Source organism: Ovis canadensis, chromosome 11 (assembly GCF_042477335.2).
Source record: "Ovis canadensis isolate MfBH-ARS-UI-01 breed Bighorn chromosome 11, ARS-UI_OviCan_v2, whole genome shotgun sequence".
NCBI classification, from domain to species: domain Eukaryota; kingdom Metazoa; phylum Chordata; class Mammalia; order Artiodactyla; family Bovidae; genus Ovis; species Ovis canadensis.
The window spans coordinates 29,496,771-29,512,170 of record NC_091255.1 but is presented as its reverse complement, the minus strand read 5'-3'; the positions used below and the strand labels follow the sequence as shown (position 1 = coordinate 29,512,170).

At 39.5% G+C, this 15,400-nt stretch overlaps 1 protein-coding gene and 1 non-coding gene across 9 annotated transcripts in view; both read left to right on the top strand.

Moving 5' to 3' along the window:
• Positions 1-15,400, top strand: part of SSH2 (slingshot protein phosphatase 2) — a 245,460-nt gene that overhangs the window by 199,470 nt on the left and 30,590 nt on the right. For 5 of the 8 annotated variants that reach the window (XM_070292539.1, XM_070292537.1, XM_069602992.1 and 2 more), the window contains 5 exons: positions 2,343-2,411; positions 3,199-3,264; positions 7,685-7,879; positions 11,571-11,664; positions 11,801-11,929. In XM_070292539.1, coding sequence (XP_070148640.1) covers positions 2,343-2,411; positions 3,199-3,264; positions 7,685-7,879; positions 11,571-11,664; positions 11,801-11,929 — 553 coding nt within the window. The remainder of the gene's footprint in view (positions 1-2,342; positions 2,412-3,198; positions 3,265-7,684; positions 7,880-11,570; positions 11,665-11,800; positions 11,930-15,400) is intronic. The other 3 variants (XM_070292540.1, XM_070292538.1, XM_069602990.1) reach the window with 1 other exon arrangement.
• Positions 868-974, top strand: LOC138415507 (U6 spliceosomal RNA). Its single transcript, XR_011247265.1, has one exon. It is a non-coding gene; the product is annotated as a U6 spliceosomal RNA (small nuclear RNA).

Here is a 15,400-nt window from a genome sequence, read left to right as displayed (position 1 = left end):
ATAGAGGCACTCAATGAATATTTTTTAATGAGATGAGTATCTATTAAAAGAAGTAACTATATTTTAATGGAGAAAATCTCATGTGACTCAAGATAAACTAGATAAAAATACTAGATGTGCCTAAATCAGGCCTCTCTTTCCTGTCATGTGATGAAGCTACTCCTTAATGTGAAAAAAATTCTAACCTGAATACAAGCAGAAAATGTGATGTTTAGTTCCTGCATATCATTGTCACTTGTCTAAAGTTTAACTGGTGTCTGGTCACGAGCCCATGGATCACACTCCTTTGAACCTTTGGTACCTTGTTACTTAATTTCTCGATTTGTCACTGAGCTATCGCCCCTTCATATTAAGCATTTGCTTTAAAAAGAAAAAAAAACTTTAAAAACTCACTCAACCTTGGGAAGCCATTTTCAAAACAGATTTTCTCTGCACCCGTCTCATCTATTCAACAAAAACAGTGGTGGAGCTGTCTTCCTCCCTCCAGGGCCTGGCACAAGAGCTGTTCAGGAGTTCAGGCCCAAGGTTACAGTGTGCATAAGCTGTTCAATCTTGATCTGAATCTCCTACTCTGGAATCACTAGTTGGATTGTGAGTAATACAGGCCAGCAAGTGTGGTGCACATTAGATGCAGCCCAACTAGGGGACCACCTCCCTTAGCCCTGCAGTGACTCCAGCGATAGCCCTCCAGTGACTCCGTGTTCCCTGTATTGCTTTTAATGCATTATCATGATGTCCCCCTCCCTGCCCTGCCAAAATCACTCTCCTGTTTTATTAGAGCACCCACTACAGATTCATATTCAACATTTGTTTTACATGACAATACAGTCATATGTATTTTTCACTTAAATTTTTTTTTTCACCTTAGTGCTCGTTTCAGCAGCACATATATTAATATTGGAACCTTACAGAGAAGATTAGCATGGTCCCTGAGCAAGGATGACACGCAAGTTCATGAAGTGTTCCATATTTTTTAAAAAACATATATATATATATTTTTCACTTTAAATATGTTAGATTTTTATGATAACCCTATGAGGTTTAGGTTTTGTTACCTGCATTTTAAGATGAAGAAATTAAGGCTGAGAGGGGTTAAATAACATGTCAAAAGGAATTGAAATACTAAAGGAGATTAGGTTCAGATCTTTTGACATAGTATAACTAACTGCTCAATAAATGGTAGTTGTTACGTTTAGGCACTGTTGCGCACTTTTTTTTTGGTGTGTTATCTAATTTAATCTTCAAAACAGCCCAATAAAGAAGGTATATTTTATCCCAGTTTTACAGATAGGAAACTGGAGCACAACACAATCAATTACACAGTTAATGTCAGATTCCAGATTCCAGAGCCCCTCTGACTCCAAAGCCTGTGTTCTTAACCATCCTTCACTGTTCCATCTCCTACATCCAATGTTCTTTCTCCTATATCATGCTGCTTTTCTAGATATATTGGCAGGGAGAGAGTGTGGGAGCCTTTGGGAGACTAGATGGAAGGGAAAATGGCTTATGGCAGCCTTAAGGAGAAGAAGTGGCAGAAGTCTAAGGTAATTTTAGTTGTCCAGAGAAGTGGTGTGGTAGAGACTAAATTGGGAGTCCATGGTGTCCTATCCCAGCCTGTTCCACTAACTTTAAACTAATTTCCTTCCTGGAATAGTGTGTGATCCTAGAGCTACCCCTTTGTCGGTTGTTGAGAGTCCTATTCACTATGTACTTGAGCAGTGCTGTTTTAGTGCATAGCCACCAAGCACTGTTTTATTCATTTAAATGGCAGTGTGTCTATTTTGTCTCTCTAAGCCATCAAACATTACTTTTCCCTTTTAGACTACCGAGTATATTCTGTCATTTAATAAATCTATGTAAACCTCGGAATTAAAATTGAGCAAATCACAGTCAGAGATCTGCAGTAACCAGCAGTAGCTCTTGGTATCAGAAATGATTCTTAGAGTTGACTTAGGAGCTGTAATCTTGGGCTGAGCCCTGCCAGTAGCACATCAGCCATCACCTGGTCTTTTCAGACAGCAGCCATTGGCAACACAGCAATACAGGAAGCTGAGTCAGTTAAGTTTTCTTTGTTAAATGTATAAGTATCTAACTAATAAATATAGTTAGTTATATAACAGATACATAACAGATACTAATATAAATATCTAACTAACTGTTTAAACACCTGTTTAAAACAGCTTCTGGTACATACATTGGATTCGTTGTAATATGTTAGAAATTTCTCCACCTGTGTCAGAATTTAGAACTTAGGGACTTATCCTTTGTGGTGAAAGAGTTAAAAAAAGCACTGCTTCCTAGGGTAATAGAAAGTAACTTATGGACTGTTTCTTGTCTTACAGTAGCACTTGTACCATGGGCTTAGTCCTGCCTCTCTGGAGTGACACCCTAATCCATTTGGATGGTGATGGGTAAGAGCTTTCCCTTTTTATTCTCCTACAGAAAGCCAAGGGGTGGGGTTCCATCTTAGTGCCCATTCATTCAGCTGAATGGGAGGCCCATTGTACCCAACTGAACTGTCATATCAGCAGCTCAGTGAGTCCTTTTAAACTCCTGTTTTGTAAAGTAGAGTAAAAATACAACTTGCCAGAGCCTCTCACTTCTGTTCTTCTGGGCCGACTATGGTAAGAATCCAAACAAAGACAAGCTAGTCTGTTGGCTCACTCTTTAGTCTGAGCATGTGGGACTGTTGCAATGCTCTCCCAGAGGATGATATGTTCTGTTTCAAATAACCTCTCGCTGCCTCTGCCAGCTGTCAGCCTACAGTATAACCCATTTCTGTGCCAGTTCTTTCCAGTGAACCCCCCCACCCCCACCTCCTGGTGTTTTTAGAATGTATCCCCAAGAGACCAAGATGTTTGCTCCAGTTTATAATACCAGGGTCAGGTTTACTAAGAACCCGCAAGACTTCCAAGTAGAAATATACAGCAGAACAGTTTGTCCATAGCTACATCTGGGAAACAGTATGTAATTCCCTCACTCTAAGGTGGGAGTCCATTCATGTTGCTTGGTAGATAAAATCAGACCATTTGTTGAAGGACTTTTCAGTCAAGTCCTACTCCAGTTAACTTCTACACAAAGTACTTGATACCTTCTCCTGAGCCAGCAGTTGCTAGCCAAGGAAACAACCTTGAAAACTCACAACTGAAATAACCTACTCTCACTTAACGGATTTTTGTTTCATTCTGTTTTCCTTAGTGGGTTCAGCGTCTCAACAGATAACAGAGTTCACATATTCAAACCTGTATCTGTGCAGGCAATGTGGTAAGAGGACTTTTAATATCTCTAAAAAGTTTTTTTTAATATGTTATTTAAACAGTATTTTGTGAGAAAGTGTATTTGAAATGGAACAGTTCTTTATGAAAATGCCCGGTGATCTGTTTGTGTGTATAGGATTTTGTGTGGTCTGTTTGTGTGGCCATGATGACCTAGAAGTTCAGTTTTCAGATGATCACGATGGAAGGCCTTCAGCATTGGTAAACAAGTAGCCAGTGGGAACTGGGCTTTATTAGGGACACACTGACTCAGTTAGTTGGTAGCCATCTAGAGCTGCATCTGGAACATTCACGGCTGTGCATTAATTTCCCCTTTCTTAGGTAATCAGGGATAGCATTGATGGAGTTACATTATATATCGATGTTTCCATTTAAATTGTTGGCAGCTGTTTGTGACACTATTTATATTATGCACATAAATTCTAGAAAAAACACTGTAGTTGTTAATAACCATCAGCTGATATACTGACACTTCTGGGGTTACTTACTGTGTGTGTCAGGCATTGAGTGCTTTACATAGGATTACATCTAATCATCACACCAACTCCCCAAAATAATATTATTAGCTCTTTATGATGGGCAAGAGAGGTCACATAACTGGCCTACAAGTATCTCTTACGTTTAGACAGAATAGACTCTTTTTCTCTTGTTCTGGATTATCTAGAAAAATGATCCAATATAAGCAGGGAGTGATGTGATTCTTAAGATTCAGAGTCATCCCCCGGTCAGGGATTTGAGTTTCAGTCCCTCATTCAGTTGCCTGTTCTGTAGTGGAAGTCCCCAGGAGGAGCAGAATGGGCAGAATGCAAGCCAAAGGAGAAATAAAGGAGCCTGAAAAAAGACTCCAGGGAGATCACTTACCCCTGAATAACTAGATTGATAGGCTTGAAGTGGGTGCAGTCCTAAAAGAGAGTCCACTGGACAATTAAATCTTATCACCTCATACAGTAATTGAGATAGGACAGAGTTTCAGGTCATGTGTTAAGACCAATTTTTAGTTTTAGGCCATATTTCAGTGATAAATTTCTCATAGAAAAACTCATAACCTCTTTTGACTAAGATTCAGTTAAAAGCAACTGACCTGCAATTACACACTGCTGTATTCAAAATGGATAAATGACAAGAACCTATTGTATAGCACATGAAATTCTACTCAATGTTCTGTGCCAGCCTGGATGGGAGAGGGGCTTGCGGGAGAATGGGTACATGTATATGTATGGCTGAGGTCCTTCACTGCTCACCTGAAATTACCACAACATTGTTCATCAGCTGTACCCCAATACAAAATAAAACATTTAAAGTTTGAAGGGGAAAAAAAAGCATCTGACCTGTACCAAATAAAACCCAACAGCCTAAGTCCCATAAATGCAGTGTTCTCAGCTGTATTTTGGGGAGGGATACAAAGCAGTCTTAATTCTTTAGGATTCGAGTAATTCAAGCTTTGATGTTTTAAAGTGGACTGACTAGTCCTAGCTCTGTTAGCTTATTGCAGAATAAACTTTTTTTGGTGTACCACGTGGGGAGTAGTGAACTGAAAGTCACAGGAAAACAAAAAACCCTAGTAGATGATGTGTGAATCAAAGCAGCGTTTAAACCAGGTGTTTCCTTCACAGGAAGGTGGTTACTATAGCCTCTCTCTCCCGTACACAGCTGAAATACAAGGTGGCTGTGCCTTGAATGTGTTTTAGGGCACTTGTACCAAATACTTGTGGCATATGCTTTTGAAGCATGTGTTTCCTGGATGAAGAAAACATGCATTGAATATCCTGTATGTTGCACTAAGCTGGCTTTTACTTTAGAATATGTGTTCATGCTCAGTCACGTCCAACACTTTTTGTGGCCCCTTGGGCTGTAGCCTGCCAGGCTCTTCTGTCCATGGGATTTCCCAAGCAAGAATGCTGGAGTGGGTTGCCATTTCCTCCTCCAGGGGATCTTCCCAACCCACACGTCTCCTACACTACAGGTAGATTCTTTACCTGCTGAGCCTATGGGTGACTAGAGACTTGAATCTGTGTAATGAAACTAAAATTTGCTGAGAATCGGCTTCAGTTCAGTTCAGTCAACTCAGTTGTGTCCGACTCTTTGTGACCCCATGAATCGCAGTACGCCAGGCCTCCCTGTCCATCACCAACTCCCAGAGTTCACTCAGACTCAAGTCCATCGAGTCGGTGATGCCATCCAGCCACCTCATCCTCTGTCGTCCCCTTCTCCTCCTGCCCCCAGTCCCTCCCAGCACCAGGGTCTTTTCCAATGAGTCAACTCTTCCCATGAGGTGGCCAAAGTACTGGAGTTTCAGCTTTAGCATCATTCCTTCCAATGAACACCCAGGACTGATCTCCTTTAGAATGGACTGGTTGGATCTCCCTGCAGTCCAACGGACTCTCAAGAGTCTTCTCCAATACCACAGTTCAAAAGCATCAGTTCTTCAGTGCTCAGCTTTCTTCACAGTCCAACTCTCAGAATTCGGCTTAGTTTGAGTAAAAGGAAGCATTTTAAAAGATTCTGTGATTTTGTTCTTTCGAGAAAATCTAATTCCCTAGTAGAAATGGACTGGCATGTGTTTCAAATCAAATTGGTCATAATTTTATTTTTTAATGTACATTATATGAGATTGACAAGGATTCAAGAAACAGCACTGTCATAGCCTCACTGATGGGAAAATAAACTGGAGTGGTCTTTCCGGAGAGTGATTTGCCAGTACGCTTTACCATTTTGTATACCCTTTGTCATAGTGATTCTGCTTCCAAGAATTTATCCTGAGGTGATAATCAAGGGTGTGTGCAGATTTTTAACTGTAAGAATCTTTATCAGTTGTTCTAATAGTATCAGAAAAATGGAAAGCAATTTTTAAATGTCTAAAAAACTAGGAATCAATTAAATTCCAGTACATCCATGCTTCTAAATATGCAGCCATTGAAAATTATCTAGTTGAACATTTATTGACGTGGAAGAATATTGACAACAAAGTGTAAAGTAAAAGAACAAATTAAATGGTATGCAGAATATGATCATGTCTTTATTTTAGATCTCTGCAGAGATAAACAGAGTGGAAAGATCTATACTAAAAGCTTAACAGTTGTTATTTCTGGGTGGTCAGATTACAGGATATTCCTGCCTTTTACCTGAGGTCCCTAGGTTTTCTAAAATGAGCATGATAGTATTTGTTATGAAAGAAGAAACAGTAAAAAGGCATTTTTAAGCAGAAGATGTAAATATATTGGCCACAGAGTTCTCTCGTAATGTCCTTTTCCCTTGGGAAAGAGATATTAATGTATAGCTAATAAGGCATTTCATTCAACAGATTTTAACTTTGAACTAGAAGGCTTTTTGTTTTGTTTTGTTTTGTTTTTTTAAAAGAAGGCGTTCTTTTAGGCTCTTGAGATACATCAGTAAACAAAAACATAGAAAGAAGCCTGCTTTGGTTTTTCCCAAGTATATAACCAAAACAATATTTTTCAGTTTTGTTTACCTTTCTTGAGTTCCTAGATTTGGAGTCAGAGATCTAATTAGTCACAGGATAACCAGAGCTGTTCTTAGAAAGTAGCTCAAGGGTATGAATAAATGGCTTAAAGTGACTAGGAGACTAAGGCAGCAAGAATGACAAATGTCACTAGAGCAGTACATCCTGGAGATAAAAGGGCTTGTCCTCAAGGCTTAGGGACATCTGTCTCTGTGATCTTTGTGGAACCTCTAAGAATCATAGGGAATATATGCTCTACATGACCCTGTGCCAAGAGAAACAAACCTTTGTGTAGTAAATGAAGTAGATCTTTCATTCTCTAGTGATATGGGCCATAGCGTGGTTCCAATTATAGCTGTATATAACCATAACTATATCTAACTGGGCCTTCCTGGTAGCTCAGCAGTAAAGAATCCACCTGCCAGTGCAGGAGACACAGGAGATGTGGGTTCAGTCCCTAGGTTGGAAAGATTCCCTGGCGAAGGAAATGGGAACCCACTCCAATATTCTTGCCTGGAAAATCCCATGAACAGAGTAGCCTGGTGGGCTACAGTCCATGGGGGGGTCACAAAAGAGTTGGACATGACTTACCAACTAAGCAACAGCAACAAATATCTAACTATATATATTGTGAGCTCATGGTGAGCTCCGCAGGTACTTGGACCTATTTTCCACTGGTAGGTTGTCAGTTCTCCTACTCCCTTCCACCCCCCCACCACCTTTATAATGCATCATATTTTTCAGCAAGAAATGTCTAATTGATTGCTATGAGTAGATAATACAGTATTATTAGAATCAGAATCAGAGAATCTTGATTTCCAAGCAATAGATTCTCCAGAGGCCCAATTCTGTAAGATTTTAAAATTGGAACAGTTGGGGGTATACATGGATTACTGGCCTTTAGGTATCCCCATAGGTCTCCAGTCTCACCTCCCAACCTGTCTTTCAGGTCTGCACTGCAGAGTTTACACAAGGCTTGTGAAGTGGCCAGAATGCATAACTACTACCCCGGCAGCCTGTTTCTCACCTGGGTGAGTTACTATGAGAGCCATATCAACTCAGACCAGTCCTCAGTCAACGAGTGGAATGCTATGCAGGATGTGCAGTCCCACCGACCTGACTCTCCCGCCCTCTTCACAGACATGTGAGTCATCTTGCTGGGGATCCCAGACATTGCCTCTGTTAGGTTCTCAGGGGTTTGGAAGCAACATGTTCCTCCCTCATCTCTCCTCTTAGGGAATGAACCTTAAGAGTGATACTAGTCATTGTTGACACTACAAATCTGCCACACAAAGAACCCTGTTCTTTCTGTTGTATACCGGAAGAGTCTCACCTGGGCACAGCGGAGTCTCCACAGTTAAGGGCTGCAGTACCATGAAGTCCCATTAATTCCAATTCCACTAATTGGAAATTTGAGTTTAAAGGAGTTCGGCTGAGCTCTTGTCTTTGCATTATCTGTAAAAGAAGCGTTTGCTAAGCAAGTTAATGACATTGAGAAGCTTTAGCGTAGATGTTTCTAAACACTTCAGAAAACGTTTCCAGTCAATTTAAAAGAATACTGACATTGTTATGCTGAATTTTTAACTGATTTCTGCTAAGATTTTTTTAAATACATTTTATAATTCATGTCTTACTCAGCCCTGCATTTGACTTATCAGGTCTGTAGATTTTTTATTAAATCTCGCTGCTGTGCTGTGAATTGGATAAAGACCTAAAGTTGAAGCTGATGTTTATTTCCTTTTAGTTAGGTCTGTGTGTTGAAACTTATGTGACTGTTTTGGAAATTTTTTCATACCTAGTTCCTGCTTTCAAAATTAATCAGGATGTTTATTTTGTTCTGAATTGATCTTTCAATACCTCCAAGGTATTTTCTACATCTGAGAAAGAAGAGTAGAGACTTACTAAAAGGATCTTACATCCCTTCGCCTTCAGATTCCTGAAGTGACACCTAAACAGTTCATGAATTTTTAAAGGCTTAATTTAGATAAGAAATGCTTTTTTACTAGAAAAAAGTGAAATTTCCAAGAATCGTGTGCAGGGAATAGTCATTAAAAAAGTGGAAACTTTTCTGTGTAGGATATGATTGGTATGAGGGTCAGTTAGTACTAAGTAGCTCTAGTCCCTTCAAGATTCCACAGTGACTAAAAAGATAAGCATAGTATGGCCTTCAGAATTGGGGGCAGTGTTTTATTGTTGTTTGGGTTTTGTTTTTTTTATTTTGTTTTGTTGTTGTTGTTTTGGACATGGCACACAGCTTGCAGGATCTTAGATCCCTGGGGTGGAAGCTCAGAATCTTAACCACTGATTGCCAGCAAAGTCCACATGAGCAGTGTTATTGAATTACTCTTTATGACTGGTTGATGGGTGTCAGAGGAACAGACGTCTCATCTGTTTTTGTAAACAGACACTTAGAGAAAACCTTTCTTTTCATTTTTCCTGATTTTATTAGAGAGAATTTGAAAATTATAGCCCCAAAAAACAAAGAAAATGAAATTGCCTATAATCTCTCTCTATCCCTGAGCAAAAATAAATAAATAAATATGTAAAATATAGTCCCTGGCACATGGTAAAGACCCATTAAATATTAATTCTTCATGTGTACAATATAACCACAGTCTTAAGATACATTTAGTAAACAAGTGTCTGTCTATAGTAAAAGAGACTGAGAGCGGTAGGTCAGAGTACTAATAATGCCAGAAGGATTTTCAGTGATTCTTGTCTTCTTTCTGTATGTATGTATTTTCCAAATTTTTTTTTAGTGAAATTGAGGGAGAAAGTATGTTTGTGATGTAATGCCTTTTCCATTCCCTCTTCTTTCCTAAGTTGACTAGAAGAGCCTTAAAAAGAATGCTGAGGATACAGAGAATGCATGCCAAATGGACTTAAGTGCACCACTGTGAATAAAGTTTATATTATGAAATCCAAGGAAAGTTGAGAAGGGAACATAGGTATATGGTGCCTCCGGTGTAGGTCAAATGTTATACTAGGCACTTCATCCATAGTATCTCATTTAATTCTCATAAAAACCTCATGAGACAGAGAGTATTACTGTTCTTTTATAGAAAAGGAAACCAGCCTCAGTGAAAGAAAGACATTTGTTCAAGGTCATATAAATAGTAAGTAGCAGGGCTGGGGTTAAAACCCAGGTGTGCACTTCCCCTGGTGGTCTAGTGGTTAAGAATCTGCCTGTCAGTGCAGGGGACACAGATTTAATCCCACATACCATGCAGCAGCTAAACCCACGCCACAACTCCTGAGCCTGTGCTCTGCAACCAGAGAAGCCACTGCAGTGAGACGCCCTCGCACTGCAACTAGAGAGTAGCCCTTGCTTGCCACAACTGGAAAAGCCCACACTCAGCAAAAATAACTAAACCCAAAATTTAAGAACACAAAACAAGCAAAAAAAAAAATTAAAAAAAAAAAAACCACCCAGGTGTATTTGCTCCCAAACACTCTGCTCCAATAAGTGTGAAGGATTGGGAGAAAGGCTGCTAAACTAGGGAATCGAACCCGTTGCACTCAGGTGCTAAAATTTGTTTTTTTTAGACCAATGTTTATTTTTAATAGACGACTGAAATGTGTAATTTTCTACCGTTAGCTGTGTCTAGGAAAAGTGGTGGGGAGTGTGGTTAAGCATTTTATTCCTGGTCAAGACTGGGGTGCTTGAGCTGATTGACAGGGGAATGGCATAGGTGTTAGCTGTACTCCACAGGGTTCATGAGAAACTTATGAGTCCAAGTGGTAGGGAACCCCAAGGTTGTAGGCTCAGAGCATCCATCTTTGGAGATTATACTGAAGCTATTTTTGCAGCCAGTGATAAGGCTGTAGGCAGCAAAGGCAGGCAGGATGCCTGAAGGCTTAGTCCATTTCCATCTCCAAATAAGGAAGTACAGAACGGATACCTTCTTGAGTAGGTAGGAGGGAAGGCGGAGGCAGAAAGAGCTCCCTGTGAGCCCCACTCAGATGCTGCATCTTAAGGAATAATGCTTTTAGAGAGAAACATCCCGTTACGTTGAACCAGTATCTTTCTAGTAATTGGAGAATCAGCCTCCTAGTTTGATTTCATAATAAAGTTCCAAGGGAAGTTTTTATTTTTAAGAGAGTTAGAAGACTAATAGAAGCAGCATTATCCTTCAGGTAGAGTGTTAAGCTGGGCAAAGAGTTCTGGTTCTCTTGGCCATCATAAGTGATGGTTGGCATATCATTTAACCTCTCAGTTGTTTGTTTCCTTTATCTGTGAAATGAGGATAATAATTTCACAGAAATACTGCAAGAGCTTTTGTGAAAAAGGAAAATATTTTGGATAGGGTACTCTAGGTAGTTAATCCTTGAAATTCATTTTGGAAGAGAATTTGCTTCATTGAAGAAGGCAGAAATCACTCTTCTCTCTTTCCCAGTCATAGCAACAAATGATCAGCACTTGGTGACATTTTTAAGCTACAAAAGACGCAGTTCCATAGTAGGCCATACCCAGCTTGGTTTTCTAGCTCAGCAAGCGGTGTTGAGGGTTACTTGATGGAAATGGTCCTCCATTAAAGTACTACACTCAGTGTAGCCTATTTGTCTTTACTCCTTCTTGGATCTTTATACATGAATGTATTTATGGGCTTTTAGACATGTACAGTCTCTTCAAGTAATAATTTCTCCCTGTTACATTCTATACATTCTGAAAAGAAACATTCTAAAATACCAATTTCTTTTTTCCCTGCCTCCAGAATATAAATTTAAGATTAACAAAAGGAAAAGCCTGATAATTTGGAAACGTAATCAAATGACACATTCATTATCTTGGTCAGTTTCCTACCTAAGAAAAATCACCATTTCTCTCTTCTCAGACCAACTGAACGTGAGCGGACAGAGAGGCTAATTAAAACCAGATTAAGGGAGATTATGATGCAAAAGGATTTGGAGAATATCACATCGAAAGAGGTAAGAGACCTTGAGTCCTCATTGTTCAAGGCTAGAGGTAGATTAATAATGGAGGGGCGAGGCTGGAAATGGTGAGCAATTGAAAGTCCAGAGGGACCATTCAGAGATTAGTACAGTTATGTCATCTCTGTTTCAGATACGAACTGAACTGGAAATGCAAATGGTGTGCAACTTGCGAGAATTCAAGGAATTTATAGATAATGAAATGATAGTGATCCTTGGTCAGATGGATAGCCCTACACAGATATTTGAGCACGTGTTCTTGGTAAGTCTTGGGGCCTTTAAATTTAAAGGGCTGTGCCGAACCTCGTCTCTACCAACTCATGGGGGGCAATCATCAAATTTTATTATACTTAAATAAAATGTAGCTTTTGTTAAAAACAAAGGTAATAAATACCCAAACCTCATCACCCCCTAATTATTTGACTACATTTTACTGTTATCTGTGCTCTAAAGGTTATTTACGTCTGTTGTGTGGTGGAAAGGTTATATAATGGTATGCTTCTGCTCATTTCTTCCCAGTTACTCAATGACAACAATTGACTATGGTGGGAAATTTACACCAAGGAAGTTGGCAGACGCTACACATCAAGGCTTTTCTCCCCATGGGTGGTTAAAGATCTCATTCCGTTGGAAGTAATAGTCAGTCACAAAGCAGACCAGTCCAGTGTATACAAAGAGAGTGATCCTTGGATGTCACTCCAAATGGGTCTAAGGTCTGATGCATCTGAACAGAGCAGAAAACCACCTCTAACAGAGACTATTGGACTTTTAAAATATTTGAAACCCTGCAGCTACATTTTCAGTCCCTCAGTTACTTTTTGATTACCAAATCTTCAGTGACTTAAAATTGTTCTTGATGGTGCTGGACATTCAGTGACTTGTAATTAGCCCAAGGAGAGCTCTCTGACAGATGGATTAGGAAAGATTCTAAAACCCCAAGACCGGTTTATCTCCCAGATGTTAAAGAGTTCTTGTTTTCATTTGTACATGGTAGTGGGAACAAGGATACACAAGGATAATTAAAGTCAGTGGAGAACACCAAAACCTCCCTTTTATTTCTGGTTCTCACATACTTTGACTAAAAATGCTAGCAAGGAACTAAATCGATTGGTTTGAATTTCACTTCCTTTCTCCGATAAGGACATTTGTGAGCTGTGAAATGATTAGAAGCTGGGAAACAGGAAAGAGGAATAAGTGCACAGGAACTGACTAAACTGGATCATGTCACCCTGAATATGAGTTTATTTCACCCAGCAGTTAGACTTCATGCCATTGAAGCCTTGTGCCCTGAATTAACTTGTTGACACTTTGGAGTGTGTGTGCTTGTCGAGTGATTCATGGGGTGTATAGCTATGAAATTACTCATGAAAACCTGTGAGCTGGGAGGGGAACTTCTTTTCCATTACTTTAACTTGACCAATGTGTGTTGCCATTTCTGGATATAGATCATATGGCAAAACTGTCATTGACCTTTCCATTTGTGTAGCACCTGGCTTTGCTGACTTTTGTGTGTAATTCTATGAGGGTTTAAGTATTCCCGGTTCTTGTATCCTTGGAAAGAATTTTTTTGTGTTGTCCATAGAAAACGTATGAGTCATTCATTCAAATGGACCCTGCCCCCAACTGTCTCCATGTAACATGACTAATTTTTATGACAGGCAAGTGCCTGTAGCCAAAAATAACTCGTTAGAAAGTGACCAAAGCTATAAAGTTGGAGTTGCTTTTCCACTGAGCTTGAATCTTAATACCTAAAAGGATGCAGACATGATAAATGTCAAATTCAGTCACTATCTAGCTATTTAATTTCAGACATACTTCCCTGTGTTTCAGATGCCACCCTCTCAAGAACTACCTTCTCCTTACCTCTTCCTCAAATGTTACTGTTTTAGGACATATAAATACACGTTAATAGTACTTTAAACAGAAAGAACAATCCAGTTCTCCCCCAGATTAGTCTCTAGTCAGCTAGAAAGGCCTTTGAGCATTTGTATCAATAGAGTCATCCTATTATTTCATGATTATTGGCATAGTCTTCTGTCTTGGGTTTTTCTCTTACTACAAAAATAATTTGGTTTCATTGCAAAAAATTTAGACAACTTTAGAAGACAATAAACGACATTTAATTAACACCAAGAGAGATAAACACCCTTGTCCTTCCTTATATAATACTGCCTTCTAGCTCTTTTTTACTTTTTAAAATATGTATCTATGTGCATATTTTTGAAAAACGGAAAATGTATTCAGCTTCAGATATAATTCTGTTTTCTTGAAATGGACATGCTCTTTGCCTTGTGAATATTTTTCTTTTGTAGGGGGCAATTTTCGAACTGGAGAATTCTGAAATTTAACTTATGCGGCAAAATAAGTGCACAAATAGGTTGTCTAAACATCTTATTGTACCTCTTCCTTCATGGCTTCCTCCCTTTGTTTGCATCGCCACATCCTGTGTCCAAACCCGTATCTCTTCTCCAGTGAGTCTGTGCTCCGCTGGCTTTCCCTGCAGTTGACTTGGAAAAAGAGGTCTTATCCAAACTGCAAGTGGTGGTGTTAATTTTCTGCAAAGTCATTTCGTCTTGTTCATAGCTGCCATGCCTGGAGTGCAAGCAGATTGTGTGAAGGGAGGCAGCAGGAATTCTCCCCTGCCTGAGGAAGAATGCTCAGCTCTGTAGTGCACTGCACAGAGATGTTTATTCGGAAACGTGTCCAGCTGATATTGAGAAGAAAAGTATAGAGCATAATTTAAAGAAAAACTTGCTTCGAGAAGACAGGGTTGATTGGTTGGAAGCCAGGGTATTTCCAGAAAAAGTTTTTCCCCACCCTTAAGAGTGTACTACTCCTCTGAGTTGGAAGCCTTTGCCCATCCAAATCTCAGTATCAACAGCTCTCCTGGAGGCTGTCCGATTTGGCTGAGAAAATGCTAGATGTGAACAGAGATCCTTTGCAGAAAGGCCGGCAGCTTTCTTAGTTAAACAAGGGAAACACGGAACTATTGGACAGGCAACCAGTAGTTTTCTTCGTGAATAAAAAAGTAGTCAGACGTTTACCACTGATGGTTATCTTTTTCAAGATTTGACATTACAAATCCTTTAAAAATAAGTTTCCATTTCAAAGAAACATTAAGGTAAGTCTCTTGTTCAGGATTTTTGCCCTTCAACTGGAGATGTGTATCATCAACTTTTTAGAAGAAGAAATTGTAGAGCTTGTACCACAGTAAAGTGACTCACAGCATTGATGCTGTAGCTGTGGTATGATAAAGATTTGGACAGGCATACCAGTCCTTAGAGATTCTGTGTTGAGCTGTATGGTCTTAGCAGAACCCCCAGTATAGTCCTCCTCCTTTGCCATAAATGTGCTGTCCTCTTCTATTTTGCTTGGAATACTTGGTCCCCAACAAGGCCATTTCCTAAGGATAACATTTGGAAAAAAACAAAAAAAATCAGTCACTTCAGTCTTTGGGCCAGAGTACAGTGTGGGTGAACCAAAGTGAAAGATGGAAGTGAACTTATTTTAAGATGTATTGCAGTTTTAAGATTTCATTTTATACTTCTGTACAATTAAAATACGCTTAGCATAATTACATAGAACTCAGTGAAAACCCCCATGGAAGTATGTTGTTGTAAGCCTGAGAAACATGGAGAAAAATAAAAAAGATTGAGTTTTTGGAGGACCCCAGGAGGCTAATATGCATGGCATTGGTATTAAGGACAGAAAAGTAATGACACCATGTTGATTC